Source organism: Trichechus manatus, unplaced genomic scaffold, assembly GCF_000243295.1.
Source record: "Trichechus manatus latirostris isolate Lorelei unplaced genomic scaffold, TriManLat1.0 scaffold00219, whole genome shotgun sequence".
Lineage (NCBI taxonomy): Eukaryota > Metazoa > Chordata > Mammalia > Sirenia > Trichechidae > Trichechus > Trichechus manatus.
The window spans coordinates 3,693,100-3,715,558 of NW_004444155.1; the positions used below are offsets into that span (position 1 = coordinate 3,693,100).

At 40.2% G+C, this 22,459-nt stretch overlaps 1 gene segment (V, D, J or C); it reads right to left on the bottom strand.

Annotated features, from left to right (window-relative positions):
- Positions 1-4,556: 4,556 nt before the first annotated feature.
- Positions 4,557-12,572, bottom strand: LOC101354981 (immunoglobulin kappa variable 4-1-like). The segment is given in 3 exon segments: positions 4,557-4,624; positions 11,665-12,174; positions 12,399-12,572. Coding segments are annotated over 2 exon segments (486 nt in total).
- Positions 12,573-22,459: the final 9,887 nt, after the last annotated feature.

Below are 22,459 nucleotides of genomic sequence, written 5' to 3' on the forward strand. Positions count from 1 at the left end.
CTCCATGTGGGAAAAGACCTGTTGATCTACTCCTGTAAAGGTTGCAGCCTTGGAAACCCTATGGGACAGTTATACTCTGTCCTATAAGGTCACTATGAGTCATAATCAACTCAAAGTCATCTGACAACAACAAATAACAGCACGGAATATATTTATGTCATTGGAGAAAATGAAGATATAGTGCACAAATTTATATCTCAGATCTACAGAACTGTGAGCTAATAAGCTTCTAAGCATGTGACAATTTGTTAAACAATAGAAAGCTAATGCAGATATAAATTCCAACCAAACTCATTGCCAGAATCAATTCTGACTCAAAGCCACACATTCAAAGGAAGATCAGAAATCCAGACAGAAGAATTTATTTTCTCACTTAGCTCCTGGTTAACATTATTGGAATTAATTGATTTTTGCCTATTTGAAGCACCTGAGGTTATTGATATCAAACGAACATCTGTGAACTGTTTACAAATTTATTCTTCTGCTAATGAAAGCTATTGCTCTACTTTCCATACCTGTACAGGAAAACATGAAATCAAAGATGAGTAAAATTAATTTGGAAGAACCATCATTTTATCTAAATGAAAACTGCTTCAGGGTGATACCTTCAGCAGCTACACATGGGAAATGTTATTGGCCCAGTGCTCTGAAAATAAACCCTTGCATTTGAAATGGTTCCTAATATTCTTTAACAAAGAGTATGTGGGTGATACAAATGGCTAAGTTCTGAACTACTAAAATGTTGGTGGTTCAAACCCACCCAGAGGCACCTTGGGACTAACGTCTGAAGATCTGCTTCTGACAGGTCACAGCCTTGAAAACGCTATAGAATGCAGCTCTATTCTGTACACATGGTGTCCCCATGAGTCAGAATCAACTTGATGGCAACTAACAACAGGATCCTTTAACGAATTCGTTTCTTCTAGTTTTCATGTGGTCAATCCCATGGTGTATGGTAAATGTCAACAAATATTTTGTGCAGTTTACACATTCATTATCTTCTGTCTGAAAAACAAAATTTCAATAGTTAATTTTGGGTAAAATGCGCACCTTTATTTTTTATCTCATTGCTGCCCAAAAGGTTTACCACGAAATAAAAAAAACTGTTACCAAGCAATAAAAGAGTCACAAGATTAAATCATACATTAAGTGAAAAAAACACTATAGTAAGAAATTTCAGACTGTTCTCCACTACTTCTATAGTAGGACTAGAGAGTCTCCACTTCCCTCACATATTTTCCTCATAACTAACCTATCATTTCCAACATGTTCCACTCCCTCCACTGAGTGGCAGCATGGCAACTTCGGACATACTGCAGGCCAAGGCACAGCTGGCTGGCTCACCAAATGACTGGGGAGAACAGAAGCAAAGAATATTTCACCCATCACCATATGCGACTAAGGGAAGTTGATCAAAAATTATCAAAATATTGATACCTAAGGGATCAAGATCCCAAGGTGGAAAGAAAAAGACCAGGAAAGGTGAGATGAATTACTTCTAGTCTAAGATTTAACCTCATGTTAAAGTGAGAACTCTGTTCAAGACACATTGATCTCATCAGCTAAGACCATGGCAGAAGCCAAGGGGAGTGAGGGAGAGAGGTCTTAAAATCATCCTAGTCATTTTAATGCAACTATTAATAATAACACTTTATTAGAAAATAAAAGATCTGGAGCAAAACTATACAGACAGTATAAAGATAAGTGGTTGCAAGGAGTTCAGGAGGAAGAGAGAGATGAATTTGTGGAGCACAGGACATTTTCAGGCAGTGATATAATGGTCGAGAGATGACATTATGCATTTGTCAAAACCCACAGGACTGTACAACACAAAGAGCACACCTAATGTAAACTATGCACTTTAGTTAATAATAGTGTATCGTTATTAGTTCATCAATGTTAATGAATGTGCTGCATGAATGTGAATGCAAGACATAGAGACCACCGCTGCTCCACACAAGCACCCCAGCGACATCAGGGAGAACAAGAAAACCTAGTTCATATAGTACTCATGAGAATTAAAGGAGATATACAAGGTATATCACAAATATTAATCAGTATTATTTTTATCCAAATATAAAAGTAATGAAAATACAGCTATGAATTTTAAAATATCTATTTGACTTGGAAATTAAGGGTCCGTGGCTGACTTTCACTGCACTGCGGGTAAAAAGGCAAAATAGTAGAGTATTCAAGAGAAGATCAGATAAAGAAATGGAGGCAACAAATGAAAGGTTTGATCCTTCAGGGTATAAAATCTCAGTGGATATTATTATCCAACAGTGAGTAGAGCTGGAGCCTGCTTGGATCAATCCTGTGCATCTAGTGATATGGGACATGCTGAGAGTGTTCTGACAACATAAGAGAAGGCTCCACAGGAGGGTGTACTGGGCAGAACAGTGGTTCCCAAAGATGTTCATGCCCTAACTCCTGGAACCTGTGAATATCTTATCCTACATAGGAAAGGGAACTTAAAGTTGTGATTGAGGGTACAGATTTTGAGATGCAGAGATTATCCTGGATTATCAGGGTGGACCTGTTTTAATTGCATGAATCCTTAAAAGCAAAGATCCCTTCTCGACTATGGTCAGAGGGAGATGTGAAAGCTAAAGAAGGGTTAGAGAGATGCAAAGTCACTGACTTTGAAGATGGAGGTAGGAGGCCATGAGCCAAGAAATGCAGGAGGCTACTAAGAACCAAAAAAAGCAAGGAATTAGATTTTCTTCTAATTTCGCCAAAGAGAATAGAAACCTGCCACCAGCTTGATTTTAGACCATGAGACTCATTCAGAACTTCTGTAAAATGATAATTTTTGTTTGTTTGTTTTAAACCACTAAATCTGTGGCAATTTTTTATAGCAGCAATAGAATGCATGTTCCTACAGGGACTTTCCACAACAGGGAGCCAAAACCAAAAACCAAACCCTTTGCAGTTGAGTCAATTCCAACTCATAGTGACCCTAGGGCAGAGTAGAACTGCCCCATAGGGTTTTCAAGGCTGTAATCTTTACGGAAGCAGACTGCCACATTTTTCTCTTGCTGAGTGGCTGGTGGATTCAAAATGAAAAACTTTATTTAGCAACTGAGCATTTTAACCACTGTGCCACCAGGACTTCTACAGGGAATGAATGAGACAGTGAACTACTGCATTGTCTCCTGACCTTTGCAAACCTTCCAGCACATTAGTCAGGAGATACAGCCTCTCCGTTGTTGCAGGAAGTGTGCAAGCCCAGGGTCTGTGGGAGGAAGCAGCTACTCCTACAGAGACTCACTGACCCACAGCCTGGGGAGGAGGTTTGTGTTCACATTAAAGCACTGTGAGAGGAAAGCCATAATGTTGCTGACAATAATAATCTGCCACATCTTTAGACTGGAAGGTGTTGATGGTGAAATCTGTGCCAGACCCACTGCCTCGGCACCAGATGTGAGCCCCAGATGCCTGGGTGGATGTTGAGTAAGAAGCTTAGGAGCCTGTCCTGATTTCTGCTGGTACCAGTCTATAAAGCTGCTCACACTCTGGACTTGCAGTTGATGGTGACTGTTTCTCCTGGAGACGCAGCCAGAGAACTGCAGACTGTGGCATCACAATGTCTCCACTGGCAGCTGCAATCAGAGTGGACAATTACCATACACACATACATTAGGTCAACACATTTAAGAGCATATTGTTCATAATGTGGTTTTCTACAGCATTACATGTGTAACAGAGTCTGTTTAGGTAATAACTTATTTCACTCTGCATCTAAATTCATTTTTCATGATGTAACGAAGATATTAATCTGGATGCACAGAAGTGCTTTTCAGTCTCTCACTTGAGACCCAGAGCAGCAACACCATGAGGAGCTGGGTCTGTGCCATCATCGTTGTGCAGTTGCCCTGCATGACGCAGCTCCTTCACACTGAGGGGACAGGGCCCCAGAGGGGCCCTTGCAAAGGAGACAGGGGTTATGGACGCAAATCGCATTGGCAGTGAGTTGTGGAGGTACATAAAGAAAGAGCTAAAAATATTATTACAAAAAAGTGACAGTTTGACTATTAAAGATGCAGAACTTGATTTAGAAACTGAAATTTCCAATAAGAGACCAAAAACTCATTGAAATATAAAATTTATTTTAAAAATCAATATCATTCTCCCACACAAGCTACAACAAACAAACCAATCTAAAAAAGAGACTCTGTTTTACATTGAAAAAAAAATATGTATGTATGTGTATATATATATATATGTATATATATATATATAATTCTACGTATATAAGGATATATATACATATATATGTAAATACTGGTCTCCTTATAAATTTCAAAACCTGAAAAGACAGGAGGTATAGAGTTTTGGATTCTTGTAACCAAGAAATATTTTAGTAATGAAGCTCGTAGTCCTGAACACAACTAGATTCGGCAAATACATCAGCTTGGCACCCAGAGCCACGCAAAAGCCAAAGAAGCAAAAGTTGTAGCCAGAGCCCATCCATGTGGGAAGTTCTGAGAGACATCATCCTGCATTAACTTGGACTTCTGGAGTCTCCAGCATCAGGATAAGAACAAACCAGATCTTGACTGAACCTTCTTCTTCCCTCAGCTTCTAGGAGCTGCAAGGAGATCTGCCTATGTTGGTTGCAGAACTGGAGAGAAAAAGAGAAAGGAAGAGAGTGTTAATTTTAAGTTTTACCTGAACACTGTGATACTGGAAGATCGCATGTTTAAAGAAATCTCCCCACCCTTTGTGTTCAGGAAAAACAGCTCACTGACAATATCCACCCTTCCCATAGGAGTTAGACAAGACTTGCAGAAGCCCCCTAGCTTACCTATGAAAAGACCAGGGACCTTCAATTTGCTTTCCTTGCCTTATAAATGAGTAATTAAATTCCTCGTCCCTGATAATCAATCAGAACAAAGTAATTGTTAACCAAACTTTGGTTAAACTTCTCTCCTTCACAAAGTCCCTGAACTTTGGTCACCCTCAGCCTCAACCAATATACCACCCTGGAGATTTGACAGCTGTATAGCCTTCAAAATAGACTACATCTGAATATAAAGAAAACAAAAATCCTCATATCTGGTGCAATAAATAACATCATGATAAACTGCAAAGAAATTGAAGTTGCCAAGGATTTTATTCTACTTGTTTCCACAACTAATGCACATACAAGGAGCAGTCAAGAAATCAAATAACATATTGCAGTGAGAAAATCTGTGGCAAAAGACCTCTTTAAAGTTCTAAATAGCAAATATATCACTTTGATGGTGGCCTGACCAAAACTACGATCTTTTCAATTGCCTCAAATGCATGTGAAAGCTGCAGTATGAAAAAGGAAGATCAAAGACATCTTAGTCATCTAGTGCTGCTATAACAGAAATACCACAAGTGGATGGCTTTATTTCTTCACAGTGGAGTAGGCTAAAGGTCCAAATTCAGGGCATCAGCTCCAGAGGAAGGCTTTCTCTCTCTGTCAGCCTTCTCATCAATGTTCCCCCAGGCTAGGAGCTTCTCTGCACAGGGACCCTGGGTCCAAAGGACTTGCTCTGCTCCTGGCAGTACTTTCTTGGTGTTATGAGGTCCCCCTGTCTCTCTGCTCACTTCTCTCTTTTATATCTCAAGAGAGTGCCTCAGGACACAATCCAATCTTGTAGCTTGAGCCCTGCCTTACTAACACAACTGCCACCCATCCTCCCTCATTAACATCATAGAGGCAGGATTCACAACATATAGGCAAATCACCCAATACCAGGAATTATGGCCCATCCAGATTGATACACACATTTTTGGGGGGGCATAATTCAATCCATGACAAAAGAGGAATTAATGAATTTGAATTGTGGTGTTAGCAAAGAATATTGAATATACCACAGACTGCCAGATGAATGAGTAAATCAGTCCCAGAGAAACTACTGATTGCCTCTTAAAAACTAGGATAGAAAGACTTTACCTTGCTTGTTTTGGACACATCATAAAGAAAGACCATTTTGTAGAAAAGGATACTATGTTTGGTAAAATAGAAGGTCAGGGAAAATGAGGAAAACCTCTGTGAGATGGGTTGAAATAATAGCTTTAACAATGGGCTCAATCATACCAACAATTGTGAGGATAGCACAGGACCAGGTGATGTTTCGTTCTATTATACATAAAGTCACCATGAGTCGAAACCTGACTCAATGGCAACTAACAACACCAACTCCAGGAACAGGTTGACAACAGCCTAAAACATTCTGAATTACTATCCAAAGATGTCACCTGTTCATTTCACTTCCCCACACCTGGATTTTTTATATTATTTACTCTCAGTGTCTATAAAAGAAAACACCTTTTCCCTAACTCTTTGAGACATGTGCAGATCTTCGGGTTAGAGAGTTCTGCCTATTGTAGTAGTCCCCCACCACTACAATAGTCCCTTTCCATTCCCTCTTTTCTTTCAGAAAAAAAGCTTTTCCCCATCAAAGTCTGGATGTAATTTTATTTGATAGAGTGAAAAAGAAATCTTCAATAGGAAGCTGTGACTGCAGATCAATCCTTGCATGGATTCTCACCTAGCACATACATGGCCTAAGTGGGTTTGGAACTTTACAACTTTGAGCTTGGTTTAGCTGATCCAACAGGTAAAATCCCCAATCACCTGGCATAAATAAGTATAAAACTTCTCTTGAGAAGGGTACATCTATTCTAAAGTCTCAGGAAATCCCAGAATTAACTTTTAAAGGACCAATATCATCAGGATGTCAGAGATTTCTCAGAATCCATAACACGAGACTGTATGAACACAAACAACATGAGTAACAACAGAATCACGAACAGTCAAAAACACCTCCCCCAGTGTCCTTCCAACACCTTCCAATGAGAAAACTTAACACTGTGCTTATTGTGAAGAAGGGATGCTGAAAGAACTCAGCCCATTATCACAGAACATGTAATGAAGAATGAATTCGTAACTGAGAATCAATATTTGATACCTGTCTGTCTTAGTTATCTAGTGCTGCTATAACAGAAATATCCCAAACACATGGCCTTAACAAAGAGAAATTTATCCTTTCACAGTCTAGGAGGCTAGAAGTCTGAATTCAGGGTGCCGGCTCCAGGGGAACTCTGTCTCTCTCTGTTGGCTCTAGGGACAGATTCTAGTCATCAATCTTCCCTGGTCCAGAAGCTTCTCAGCTAGACCCTGGGTCCCAAGGATATGCTATTCTCCTGGCTCTTGTTTGCCAGTGGTATGAGGTCTCCCTGTCTCTCTTCTTTCTTCTCTCTTTTATATCTAAAAAGAGATTGATGTAAGATGCAATCTAATCTTATAGAATGAGTCCTGCTCATTAACATAACAGCCACTAATCCCACATCATTAACATCATAAAGGTAGGATTTAGAACACATAGGAAAATCATATCAGATACAAAACGGTGGACTATCACAAAATACTGGGAATCATAGCCTAGCCAAGTTGACACACATTTTTGGGGGGAGAAAATTCAATCCATAACACTACCACAAACTCTAATAGGAATTTGACCAAAGAGGAGATGCAAATGGCTTAAAAATATATAAAAAGATGTTCAACCACATTAGTTGTCAGGTAAATTCAATCAGGTACTTCTATGCACACGTCATATTAGTAAAAATTTAAGTCTGACAATCCTAATTATAAGTTATGTTGTTAAGCACCAAGAACTCTCTTATAATACTGATGCATGGTTGTAAATTGCTGCATACACTGCTGTTGCACCTACGTAAGCATGTCAATAGATACAACTATTCTGGAAAATAGTAAGGCATGACCTAGTAAAGCTTCACATACATATACCCTATGAGAAGGAAATCCCATTTTGAGGTATATGCCCTGGAGATATATGTACTTAGGTGCACCAGGGTACAAGAATGAGAAGTTTTCAAAGTAGCTTTGCTTCTAATTGCCAAAAATAAGAATCAATGCAAATCTTCAGTAACAGAAGATACGACATATTGTGTAATTTTCACACGGTGGAATCCTATGCAACAATGAAAATCAATAAGTTATAGATGCATACAACAAAATAGATGCTCTCATAATGTTGAGTGGAAATGCTAGACACAAAAGAATGTATAAAATAGATGATTCCATTTACATAAAATTCCTCATCAAGCATGCACACTTCTTTGTTATATTTTATAATAAAATTTTAAATAGATATATTTTTAATACATATAATGTCACAGTTTAATCAATATATATAAAAAATGATATCCACAAAGTACCTGGCACAGTACCAGGCACTGAGTATTTGGTCAACTAATATTTGCTGAATAAATGGATGATTTTTTTTTTTTTAATTAATAGAAGAAAGCTTTAATTCTATCAAAGTTCATGTTATTGGGCAAGAAGGGGTATACCATGTAACAATTTACATCTCCAGTTTAGGCCTTTCTTCTAAATTACAAACTCTTAAATTTCTTCTTGTGTGTCTCAAAGGCACTTCAAACCCATTGTCACTTAAAAATAACTCATAATAATCTTCACCCCTCCCTCACCCATACTCCAATCCCAGCAAACCCCACATTAGAGAAGGAGCCACCACATATCCAGTTGTGTAATCTGGAAACACTGGAGTCATTCTTGGCACTACCCTGTACCTCAACCCTCACAGTCAGTCCATTACCAAGTGGAGCTCTGGTGGTGCGGTAGTTAAGAGCTCAGCTACTAACCAAAAGGCTGGCAGTTTGAATCCACCAGTCGCTCATTGGAAACCGTATAGGGCAGTTCTACTCTGTCCTATAAGGTCGCTATAAGTTGGAATCTACTCAAAGGCAACAGATTTGCAGGGTTTTTTTGGTCCGTTTTAAAATCTACATATTCCCAAATCCATCTTCCCTTATCATGGCCTTAGACGAAGGCACAAGCTGGATTCCTTAAATGGCTTCCTAACTTGTCTTGCATCTAGTCTTGCTCTCTCCAAAGTGTACTCCACTGAAACCAGAGTGATCTTTTTAAAAAACAAATTTGATCATGTTATCTGTCTGCAAAAACCTTTCAAATCTTTCCATTATGTACAGGATAAACACAAAAGACACTTAGAGGGCCCTTCCTGACTGGCCTCATACATACATCTTCCACCTCAAATTTAGCATTCTCTTGTGGCATTCTTTAATCAATGTCTGCATCACTTCACTTCCACTTATACTCCTGAGGGCCAGGCTGGCACGTTAAATGGGTTACCACCATTGATATAACACTAATACTCAGAAGTGCACCTCATGTAGGAGATTCTCAATATTTGTTTAATAAATGTATAGTGAAAAGATAAATAAATGAAAACCATCAATTCTATCAAGTTCACTTACAAATATAACCGTAAGCAATATACTAATGAGACTGTTTTTTGCAACTCCTAAAATTAGAAATGTGAAATGTTCGGTATAACCATAAATATTCCAGAGGAAGAAACTATGATGAAGATCTAACACTGTCAAATATGGAAACACATTTTAGTCAGTAAGAGCTTTTGATTGCAAACAGCAGAAATCAACCAAGTCTAACCTAAGCAGAAAATGAAATGATTATCAGGTGACTAGCGTATTTAATGGAAAGCCTAGGGAAAACGGTGTAGAAAATGTATAGGAAACCAGCTGGCATAAACACTGTCCATGACAAACCAGAGAAAGAGATTGTATATGATCCCACCACCACCACAGATAGACAGTGGATAGTCCTACCAGTTATGGGACATTAGATACTGGAGGGGTCTGCTATTACAATTCTGTTTGCAAACGTTTTTGACTCTGTGAACTGAGCATTTCCACATGAATAATTTCAATAAGTGCTCTTCAAGAATATATTTCCATTCCTAGAAACTGTAACCAACCAAAACCAAACCAGTTGTCATTGAGTTGATTCCGACTCCTGGCAACCAAATGTGTAACAGAGCAGAACAGAGCTCCATAGGGTCTTCTTGGCTGTAATCTTCATGGAAGCAGATCACTAGGCTTTTGTTCTGCTGCATCACTGGTGGGTTCCAACTGCCAACTTTACATTAGTAGCTGAGTGCAAACTACTTGCACCACTGGGGGATCTTCAGCAACTACAACAAGAAAACTAAAATATAACTATTTCCATCAGAGAAGCCACAAAAATAGTGTTTGCCATATTCAAATAGTACTGCCATGTTCAAAAAGTAAGCAAAGTGCAGCTTACAAGATTTTTAACCACGACCCTGTGCTCTAAGAATTTCACCATTATACTCCGTGGTTCTTTGCATAAATGTCACCTCACAGACACCCCACCCTGAGATCAGCCCTGCTAATCTGAGCCCCATAAAAAGCTGTGAAGGATAGAAACTGTTGAATCAGTGCATGTTTTGCTGTGAATATTCTCAACAACAACAAAATAAAAAATTGAAAAAATAAAGCCATGAAGGAGTCTTTCCTGGGGGATGGAGTCTGAGCAACATCATACAAAAGAGAAACTTCAGGATGGGGGCACCATCCAGATCTTCAGGCTCCTACTCTGCTGTGTTCAGATGAGATGGAAGCTAGGGATGGAGTTTGCTCTCCCGAGTGATCCTCCTATTGAGATAGCTCTATAGTTTGAAATGAGATACGAAATAAATGCTACAAGCCACTCAGGCCTGTCCACTTGTCCCAGTTAAAGATGATTTTGGTTTGATTTTCCTTCTATTCCTGATTGCACAGCATCTCTGGATCACCCTCGTGTACCTGACAATTTAGCTTCCAGCGGGCAGATCCTGCTCAGTAGGTGCCAGAATCTCTTTCTGTCTCTCTAGGAGAGAAAGTCTTCATTAGTTGCAGGGCCAGTCAGAGTCTCGTCTACACTGACTGGAAACTCTACCTGGGCAGGCAACAGCAGAAACCTGAGAAGGTACACACAGGCCTCATTTACCACACTTCCTCTCTGTGTGTTGTTGTGATGCTGAACAGGTTTCAACAGCACTTTCAGACTAATAAAGACTAGAAAGAAATCCCTGGTAATCTACTTCTGAAAAATCAGCAATGAAAACCCTAAGGATCACAACAGTCAAAGACCATTGTGCATGGGGTTGTCATGAGTCAGGGGCCTCCAAGATGGCAGCTAACAACAAGAAGGAACCATGATTCCCTTCAGTCACTAAATTAAACTTGAGTGTCCAAGGGATAAATTTAAAGAGAAATTGACAACTAATGAAAAAAGAACATGAGAAAGCTGTCACCTATTTCTAGAGTGATAGTTGATGAATTAGAGACTGACCTTTGAAAAAAAAATTGGTGCCACTGAAAGAAATGGAGAGAGGAGAAAAGGTGGTAAAATGGGACGTAGAGCAGGAAAACTCTTTCAGTGACATTGACGAGGAAGGCTTGGCTGGAAAACAGGATCCACGGAAAGAAGAAGTAAGAGAAGAGTACTACCTTCTGTGATGGAGATTTTAAATATGAAGGACCCAGGTTTAATATTGGGTTAAGTCCAGAGTTGTAAAGAGTAACTGCAGGAAAGGAAAAAGGCTGGGAAAACAAGGAATTAAAATGGGAACATTTCAGAGCCAAGAAGGCACAGGGAAGACAGAAATGATCTTTCAGGGTATAAAACTCACTGGACTCTTCGCCAAATTTGCCACACGATCTATCCATGTGAAACATACAGGTTCCTGCAATATGAAAACTCCTAACAAAGTCTAGAAGAGATTTTTAGCGCATTTTTCTTCTATAATTTACCACAAAAGCTGATCCAGAAGAAGCCATATCCCTGAATTTTCTCCTGGGTCGTGCAAATACTCCAAGGAATTAGTCAGGAGATGTGGCCTTTGGGATAGTCTGAGGAAGGGTGCACGTTCAGGGCTGAGCAGAAAGGAAGCAGCTGGTGCAGTGAAGACTCACTGGCCTGTAGCCCTGGGGAGGAGGTTTGTGTTCGAGGCTGAAGCACTGTGGGAGTAGAGCTATAATACTGCTGACAATAATAAACTGCAACATCTTCAGCCTGGAGGTTGCTGATGGTGAGAGTGAAGTCTGTCCCAGACCCACTGCCACTGAACCGGTCAGGGACCCCAGATGCCCGGTTAGATGCACTGTAGATGAGCAGCTTAGGAGCCTGTCCTGGTTTCTGCTGGTACCAGGCTAAGTATTTTCTCACACTCTGACTGGACTTGCAGTTGATGGTGGCCGTTTCTCCTGGGGACGCAGCCAGAGAGGCTGGAGACTGGGTCAGCACAATGTCCCCGCTCGCACCTGCAATCACAGTGAACAATTACCATGGATACATATGAACACACACTTTTTCATAGGTACGTTGAAATGTACCATTTATACCACAGCATCTAGTGGTATTACATATCTGCACAAAATTGGTTCCATTTTGCAAATAATCATCATTTCCCACTATATTTTAAAATCATTTTTCAGCTCTACAAAGATACTACTCTAGAGGGATTGAAGCACTTTTAATTTCTCACCAGAGGCCCAGAGTAACAAGGACATGAGGAACAGAGTCTGTGGCACCATCTTGCTGCCCCTGCCTGCCTGATGCTGATCAGCTCACATTGCAAAGGTCCTGTTTATAAAATCTGGCAGCCAGCCTGGGCTGGAGGGACTTATGCAAAGCAATCAGTGAATTGAAAGTAAATTGTACGGGCAGTGGGTTGTGAAACTAACATACTTCAGGATCTAAAAATATTATCATATAAAGTATAATTTTATGACTAGAAAACCCACAGAAATGACTTAGAAGCTCTAACATCAACTTAAAGAAACAAAAGAAAACAAACAAAAAAAAAAACTGTTTGTAATCCAGCTGATTCCGACTGTGACTCATAGAGAATCCATGTTTTACAGAGCAGATCTTCCCCATAAGGTTTTCTTGTCTGTATTCTTTATAGAGCACATCACCAGGCTTTTATTCCAGGGTACCACTGAGTGTGTTCAAATTGCCAACTTTTAGGTTAGCAGCTAATCACAACTGCTTGAAGTCCCCATGAAATAATGAATAGCTCTGGTTTTAACTCAAAAACAGTTTTAAATGGGTTCAGGTTCCATAAATGACGGACTAGTTTCCTCAAATCAACAGTTTTGTGAAATAATAAAAACTACTGGAAAAACATAACAAAGGAAAGGGAAGAGTACGGCAAATTTTTGCCTCGATTTTTATAAAAATTTATAGCTAAAAGGTATCTGAGCTCTAAAGACTTTTTTTAATCCTGAAGGATACTTCAAAGACATGGCAAACACATGAGATTGAATTCCAGGGCTTTGCAAGGGCCAGCGAAATGGATGACAGGCCCAGAATTTACCCATGTGGAAAGTTCTTAGGGACCCTATATTGAGCTAGGACTCGGGATGGCTCTAGTCTCAAAGGAAGTGTGAACCAAAGAGAAACTGGAACCTATCATGTCCACAACAGCTAGGAACTGATAAGAAGGCTCTAGGTTCATTGTGGGAATGGACAGGAAAAAACAAACAGGATTTTCTTGCAAAGTTGTGATTGAGCACCAACTCTTCAAGGAGTTTTATTCCAGGTATACATGGCCTCAGTGTGCCTGAAACTTCAATCTTGAAGTTGGTTTAAGTTAGCCCAACTGGTAGCGCCAACAAATGGGAGCCCCTCTGGAAGAGGGCACACGCATCATAATTCTTCAGGAAAACTCACAAATAGTTTTTCTAGGGCCAATACCACCAAGAAGTCAGAGATTCTTGACACACGAGAAAATAATATAACTAGGACAACATTGCATTCTGAAAGCACAGAAGATCTGAAGCACTTACCTATGAAAAACTAAAACTATAGCCTTCAATATGGATTACACTTCAACATAAAGAAAACAAAAATCTTCAAAACTGCTCCAAAGAGCAACATCATGATAAACGGGGAAAATATTGAACTGGTCAAGGATTTCATTTTACTTAGACCCACAATCAACACCCATGGAAGCAGTAGTCAAGAAATCAAATAACACATTACATTGGGCAAATTTGCTGCAAAAGACCTCTTTAAAGTGTTAAAAAAAAAAAAAAAAGGTCAAGGTATCACTTTGAGGAGTACAATGTGCCTGACACAAACCATAGTATTTTCAATCATCTCATATAAATGGGAAAGCTGGACAATGAATAATGAAAACCCAAGAAAAATTGATGGCTTTGAATTTTGATGTCGAGTATATCATGGACTGCCAGAAGAATGAACAAATGTGTCTTGGAAAAAGTACAACCAGAATGCTGCTTAGAAGGGAGGATGGTGAGACTTTGTCTCTTTACTTTGGACGTGTTATCCGGAGGGACCAGTCCATGAAGAAGAACAGCATGTTTGGTAACATAGAGGATCAGCGAAAAAGAAGAAGATGCTTAATGAGATGGATTGACACAGTGGCTGCAACAATGGGCTCAAGCATGGCAAGTATTCTGATGGCGGCTCAGGACCAAGGAGTGTTTCCTCCTGTTGTACATAGGTTTTCTATGAGTCAGAATTGACTTGACGGCACCTAACAACAACAACAGCAACAGGATATGAATACAACTGTGATGCAATAGAAATAACAGAACAAAAGAAGTTCCCATCACACTTCAGATTTGGGCATTATACGAGTTTATTTAATGAAATAAATGATAAACTTGACATTGTATGCAAGGTACAGGAAACTAAAAATGGGACACTTCAGATCTGAAAAAGAACCAGCAGAATTTCTAGAAATCAGAGATAGCATTTCCAAAACTGTAAAATTCAGCAGAAAAGAGACTTCCACTTATAGACTAGATGGAATAATGGGGACATGATATACCCTCATACATGAAACAACAACTACAAAATGAATTAGTTAAGCATTGTATTTAATGGTTAACACACTCAGCTCCTAGTCCACCAAAAATGGCCTCAAAAAAAAAAAAAAAAAAGCTGGCAGTCTACTTCTGAAAAATCAGCCATTGAAAACCCTGTGGATCACAGTTTTGCTCTGACACACACGGGATCACCATAAGTCAGAATCAACTCAACAGCAAATGATTTTCAATCTTACAGAAGTAGATCACCAGGCCTTTCTTCCAAGGCCCCATGGGTGGATTTGAACTGCTAAATTTTCAGTTAGTAGTCAAACACAAAACATTTGTTCTATATCACTAGTTAAATCTTAGTTTTGGGTAGAGAATCCAAGATAATAAGTGTCCATTACTGTCATATTCAAAAAGTAAGTTAAAAAAGAGCACCCTAAAAGAGTTTTTACCACAATCCTGTGCTCTAAGAATTTCACTATCATACTCCCTGGCTCTTTGCATAAATGTCCCCTTGCCACGACCTGACCCTGAGCTCAGCCCTGCTGATCTGAGACTCGTAAATGGAGCCTTTTCTGGAGGGTAGAACCTGATAAACATCACACAAGAGAGAAGCTGCAGGATGGTGACACCGTCCAGATCCTCAGGCTCCAGCTCTACTCTGTTCCATGTGACAGGATATTTACAAACCTAAAGACAGAGTTTTCTCTCCAGAGTAATCCTTTAATTCAGATTACAATTTTAAAATGAGATATGAAATAAATGATACAAGCAGCAGAGGTCTGTACACCTATCACAGTTAGATTAGTTTTGGCTTGGTTGTTTCTTCTATCCCTAACTGCACATCTCTACATCATCCCCATGTGCCTGTCATTGCAGATCTCTGCCAGCGGATGGCGATAACACAGGCTCCGGGACCGCTGGCTGCCTCTCTGGAATAGAGTCTCCATCTGCTGAAGGGACGGTCAGAGTCTCTTCTACACTGAAGGAGACACCACTTAACCTGGGTAGACACATAAGATCCTCACATACAACATTCCTACTGGCATTGATGGGGTGCCCGCCCACTTCAGGGGCAGTGGATCTGAGGCCAACTTCACTCTCACCATCAGCACCATCAGATCAAAGATAATACGACGAATTACTGGGTTCCAAAATCAAGATATTCTCTTGACCCCAAATATAAATCTCTTACCAAGGCAGAGGTGGTGGAAGGGTCCCACTTACTAGGCACTGTCACAGAGACTGCTGTGGTTTATTTGTTTGTTTTGATCACACCAAAAAGTTGGTATGAAACAGTCAAAATATCGGCAGCTGGGCCTCCTCTGGGTCCGGAAGAGAGCAGGTCTCCTTCTCTTCCTGCTCACTTCCTTTAAATCTGCTCTCAGCCGTCACTCGGGGCTTCACTCTGTGGTCATATGCAGTCCCATCTGACCCTCTCTAATTTGACCTCAAGCATGACTCCCAAATGCCTTTACTGCTGCCCTGGAACAGAGCCTCCTCTCTAGGCCAAAGGCTAGAGCCAGGAACCCCTGAGCATTCCTATTCCCTGCTTCCCCACTCAAGTTCATGTCAGAGAAAACATCTTGGGAGTAAGAAAACACTAGATCCCTCCTTGTCCTTGTATAAAAGCAATGCAAGTTATATTTTCCCAAAAACATTTTAACAAAAAAGATTCCCAGTATAAAACTAAGGAAGATAAAATAAGTTTCTTTTATCACAGGAAAAATTTAAAACGCAATGTCTGCTCTTTTTTGTAGTTGTATGGGTCCCAATTTTGCCGTTTTCTGAAAAGACGTCTCTAACAAACCTGTTTTGTCTCCCTGGACCCTCACGTTCCCGTCCCCGACTTGTTGTCAGTTGACGTCGAGGTGATTTTCGACTCATGTCTATTTTAAATTCCAAGATAATAATGCCCTTACCCAAACCAAGAACTCCTTGACCCCACCCTTATTTCATCACATTCATCTTGCAAACCTTAAACCCTAGTAAAAACTCCACCCTCCACATACTGCCTCCATTTCCCTAAAGTGGCTGGAAAAAAACATATAATTATTCTGATTCATCTCACCATAAATTTATGCACACTACCTCATGAGAGCCCTTCATCCTGCCCCACAATCATACTTCACTTACTTGGTTCATTCAGTCTCCACCGTTTCTCTTTTCTTTTCTCTTTTCAAGTTTTAACATCTAATTCTCAGCCTACCTTTCAACAAAGTACATTTCTTGTTTCTTGGAAGAGCTTCCACTAGTTCCTCTCCTGCATCTTCTGATTCACAGACATCTACATCCCCATATCCTGCCTTCTTTCATTCCTATTTCTGTAGAGGAGCAGACAGCCCTCCTATTTGAGACTAGTCCCTCTGGTCCTATACTGCTTCCCACATAAGGGCATTTCTTGGCATTTCCTGCCTCTCTTTTCTGAACTATCAATGTTCGCCTCACTTTAGCATCATTCGCATCAGCCTGACACATCATTTTAAAAACTCTCTTGATTTCACACCTCCCTCCAGTTATGTCCTGTTTCACTCTTGTGCTTTACCGTAAAGCTCATTGAATGACTTGTATATAATCACCAAACCCAAAAGCGTCTCTTCATATTCCCTTGGGCTCCCTCCATTGAAGGTGTTCACCCCACCTTCTCATAGAAACTGCTCTACTTGAAGTCGCCAATAATTTCTGCACTGAAAAATGCAATGGTCACATCTTACCAGACCCATTAGCAGCATTACATACATTGGTGACACCCTCCTCTTTAATACAATCTTTTCACTGAGCTCCCCGCATCACACTTTCTGTCTTCCATCCACACTGCTCTTTTCAGACTCCTCTGCTGGTTCTTCCTCATGTCTTCTGCCTCAGAGCTCAGTCCCCGAGCATCTTCTGCTCTTCATCTATGCAACACTCATTTCATTACCTATCAGATTTAAATCTCCAGTCTATATCTCTCTGCTGAACTCCAAACTCAAATGAAGTTGTCAACTTGACAACCACACCTGGAAGTCTAATACACAACTCAAACTTAAAATTCCTGATTTTCCTTCCCAAATCCACTCCTCCCAAGGTCTTTCCTGTCTAAATGATTGTCAGCTCTCCCCTTCTAGTTACTCAGAGCAAAACCTTGAAGTCATCTTGAGACTTCTCATACTCTGACAAATCATCAGCATATTGTAACCAACAGGGTTAAACTCTTGCCCTTCCTGAAATGTCACCGACAGGGTTAAACTGTTCCCCCTCCTCCCATTACACCTGGGCCTGTGAGCTCCAGATAGGGCATTCTGTGTAATGGCTCAAGGTTGTCTTACTGTTCCTCTGATCAAGGCTGCTTCACCACGCACTGCCACCCCTCTTCCATTCAACATGAACTCCTGCAAAGCTGTCCTTAGATAAACTTCATAGGCCATACCCCCCAAAAAACACACACCCCCAGCTGCCATGTTACACCCTCCACTGCACCCCCATACAGTTAATTAATTCCTGAAATTGCCCGCTTATTCCCATAAACTTCATGAATTGCGCATAAGTTCCTTATCCTGAAACCTATAACTGCCCTAGAATCTCCAACCTCAAGGAGCTTGATTGGAGACTTAGTCTCTGAGCTCCTTGCTTGACCAGTTTGCAGAAGTCTACTTTCTCCTTCTCAAAGGCCTGGTGTCTCTCAACTAACTCGAGGGGTCACGCTGGCTGGACCCACCCTCATTGGGTTAAAGTATTGTATATCTATTTTCAAAATATACCACTCCTTATCCCCGCCACTGCTGCTACCATCACCAGAGCAATTGTCTTCACCAGCCTGGAAGATGTTAATGGCCTCCTAATTGGTACCTCTTCTGCCGTTGTCCCCTAGAGAGTTCCTGTTAAGCTACATATCAAATCAAAGCTTTCTGTTCAAAACTACTCAAATTATTATCACATCCTTTAAAATGAAAACAAAATCCTTAGAGTAGCTTATAAATCCTACAAAATGAGCCCTCTCAGTATTTCTTTGACCCTATCTCCCAGTACACTCCCCTTCACAATGCCACTTCACCAACACTGGCTTCATTGCTTACGTTGGTTACATTTCTGCCTCAGAAATGTGCTGTTTCATCAAACTGTAACCCTTTTGCCTGGAGATATTCCTATGGCTCATTTCCTCACCAACATTAAGACTTTGATCAAATCATTGCTTCTCAGTGCAGCCTTCTATCACCATGTATTGTACAGCAGTTTCAAAAACACCCCCAATTCTTTATGACTCCCCATATCTATACTTTTGATAACTTAGCTTTGTAGCTGCTCCTATTAGAGGGTAAGGGTTATTTGCCCTCTCCTTGATTATGAGCTGGTTGTGTGAATTGTGTTGACAGACAGCATGCAGCAAAAGAAATATTGTACCAGTATTGAGCCTAGATTCACAGGCTTTATGTGCTCTTACTTATCTCTTGGAATCCTGCCAACTGCTATCAGAACAAGCAAGGATCAGTGGCCAAGTGATGAGAGACGTGTGGCCAAGTCAACTCAATACCCCTATCTAATGGCCAGCCAACTATAGACATGTGAAAGACATGAAAGGTACCTGAGACTTTCTAGATAAGCTAGCAACCAGTTGACCTTCCAAGTAACTGTAAATGCATGAGCATGCCCAGACAAGATCAGTCAAGACTGGTCTATATCTACAGAACTCTTTATTGGTCCAACTCACCAATCAACATGAGAGCAATAAAAATGCTTGTTTTTTAAGCCACTGGATTTTGTGGATAGTTTATTACATGGCAAGAGCTAACTGACACAGTATCCTAATTTAAATTGCAGTTTATCTATTATAGATTGTATTGTGTCCCTCAAAAATATGTGTCGACCTATCTCAGCCATGATTCTCTGTATTGTGTGGTTGTCCGCCTTTCTGTGATCTGTTGTGCTTATCCTGTGTGTCATAAATCCTAACCTCTTTGATGTTAATGAGGTAGAATTAGAAGCAGTTATGTTAATGAGGCAGGACTCCATCTACAGGATTAGGTAGTATCTTAAGTCAGTCTGTTTTGAGATATAAAAGTGAGAATTGAGCAGAGAGGAGAGGGACCTCCTACCACCTAGAATGAAGAACCAGGAGGGCAGCACATTCTTTGGACCCAGGTTCCCTGTGCTGAAAGTCTCCTCCACCAGGGAAGACTGATGACAAGGACCTTCCCCTATAGCCAAAAAGAGAGAGAAAGCCTTTCCCTGGAGCTGACACCCTGAATTTCAACTTCTAGCCTCCTAGAAGGTGAAAGAATGAATTTCTCTTTGTTAAAGCCATCCATTTGTGGTATGTCTGTTATAGCAGTACTAGATAACTAAGACATCATCTAACACTAGCAAGCTCTTATTCCCTCCCCTGCTTTATTTTTCTTTATGCTGCTTACAAAATTACTTAGTGAATTTTTACTTACACTTGTATTTATATTGTCCATCTTCTTCAACTAGGAAGAAAGCAAAATATGCGTGCATGACTCATAGTAAGCACTCAATTAATATATCGTGAAAGAATAAATGACATGGATTTTTTAATGCAGATTCTTTGAAAATTTTTTGCATTGCTAGAGAAAAGTTGCTGTTATGTAGGTAAGCGTGTTCAGAGTGTACTGATCAAATTTGTTGAAATGACCTCTGAAGCTAAATTTTATTAATCCACGTATTTCAGAAGGAGATGAAGAAATAACACTAGAATGCCTGGAGCTTTTGAGTTATTACACTGAGCTGAGCATGTTAATTAAATGTTGTCCGAAGAATTAAACTATAGCTGACTAAAGAACCATGGTGGCAGTGGTAGTTTTAGCGGTAGAATTTTCGACTTCAATGCCATTTCAATGCCCCGCCAATGCTCCTCAAATACAGCCACTACTCCTTTGTCAGTGGAGGCTTACATGTTGCTATGGTGCTGAACAGATTTTAGCAGAACTTCCAGACAAAGACCAACTAGGAAGAAAGACCTGGAGATCTACTTACAAAAATAAGCCACAGAAAACCCTATGAATCATCATGACCCGACCACATTGTGCATAGAATCGCCATTGTTCTGGGACCCAGAGCAGCTAACAACAAAAAACAACCATGAGTTCCTTCCAGTCACCAAATTAGACTGAGGTGCCCAGAGGCTGAATTTAAAAAGGAAGTGGGCAATTAATGAAAAAAGGATGAGTGGAATCTATCACATATTTCTAGACTGATAGGGTTAATGAATTAGATACTCCATTTTATTTTATTTTAAAAATTTTTTTTTATTGTACTTTAGATGAAAGTTTACAGAACAAATAGTTTCTCATTAAATAGTCAGTACAAATATTGTTTTATGACATTGTTTAACAACCACATGACATGTCAACACTCTCCCTTCTTGACCTGGAGGAACTGTTTTTTTTGGTGAAAATATACATAACCAAAATTACACCATTTTGAAAGTTTCTACGCGTACAATTCAGTGACATCAATTATATTCTTCTAGCTGTGCTGCTATTCTCACTATCCTTTTCCAAATTATTCCATCCCCATTATCTTCAACTCACTGTCCCCTAGGTTTCCCATCAAACCTTTTGAGTTGCTGTTGTCAATTTGATCTCACACAGATAATTCTTTTTTTTTTGTATCTTAGATGAAGGTTTGCAGAATAGTTTCTCATGAAACAGTTAGTACACGTATTGCCCTATGACAATGGTTAACAACCCCATGATATGTCAATACTGTCCGTTCTCAACCTTGGGTTCCCTAACACCAGCTTTCCCGTCCCCTCTCACCTTCTAGTCCTTTTCCCTGGACTGCTGTGCTTCATTAGTCCTGTTTTGTTTTACGAGGCTGTCCAATCCCCGGCTGAACAGTGAACTTCAGGAGGGGCTTCACCACTGAGCTAAAAGGGTGTCTGAGGGCCATACTCTAGGGGCTTCTCCAGTCTGTCAGGCCAGTAAATCTGGTCTTTTTTGTGTGTGTGAGTTAGAATTCTGTTCTAATCCTTTTCCAGCTCTGTCCTGGACCCTCTATTGTGATCCTGGTCAGAGCAGTCAGTGGTGGTAGTCAGGCACCATCTAGCTGTACTGGACTCAGTCTGGTGGAGGCGGTGGTATCTGTGGTCCATTAGTCCTTTGGACTAATCTTTTCCTTGTATCTTATTTTCTTCATTCTCCCTTGCTCCTGAAGGTGTGAGACCAGTAGAGTATCTTAGATGGCTGCTTACAGGCTTCCAAGACCCCAGACGCTACTCAGCAAGGTAGAAAGTAGAAAATTGCCTATATAAACTGTGTTATGCCAATTGAACTAGATGTTCCCTGAGACTATGGTCCCCACAGCACTCCACCCAGCAATTCAGTCCCTCAGGGAGTTTGGAAGTGTCTATGGAGCTTCCATGACCTTTCCTTGTACAAGTTGTGCTGGCTTCCCCAGTAATGTGTACTGTCTAACCCTTCACCAAAGTTACCACTTATCTATCATCTGTTTAGTTCCCCCCACCCTTCCCATCCCTCGTAAACAACAAAGTTTGTTTCTTTTTGTGTGTAAACTTTTACATGAGTTTTTACTGTAGAAGTCTCATACAATATTTGACCTTTTGTGATTAACTTATTTCACTCAGCATAATGTCCTCCAGTTTCATCCATGTTCTGAGATGCTTCACAGATTCATCATTGTTCTTTATCGTTGCATAGTACTCCATTGTGTGTATGTACCATAGTTTGTTTATCCATTCTTCTGTTGATGGGCATCTAGATAGTTTCCATCTTTTTGCTATTGTGAACAGTGCTGCAATGAA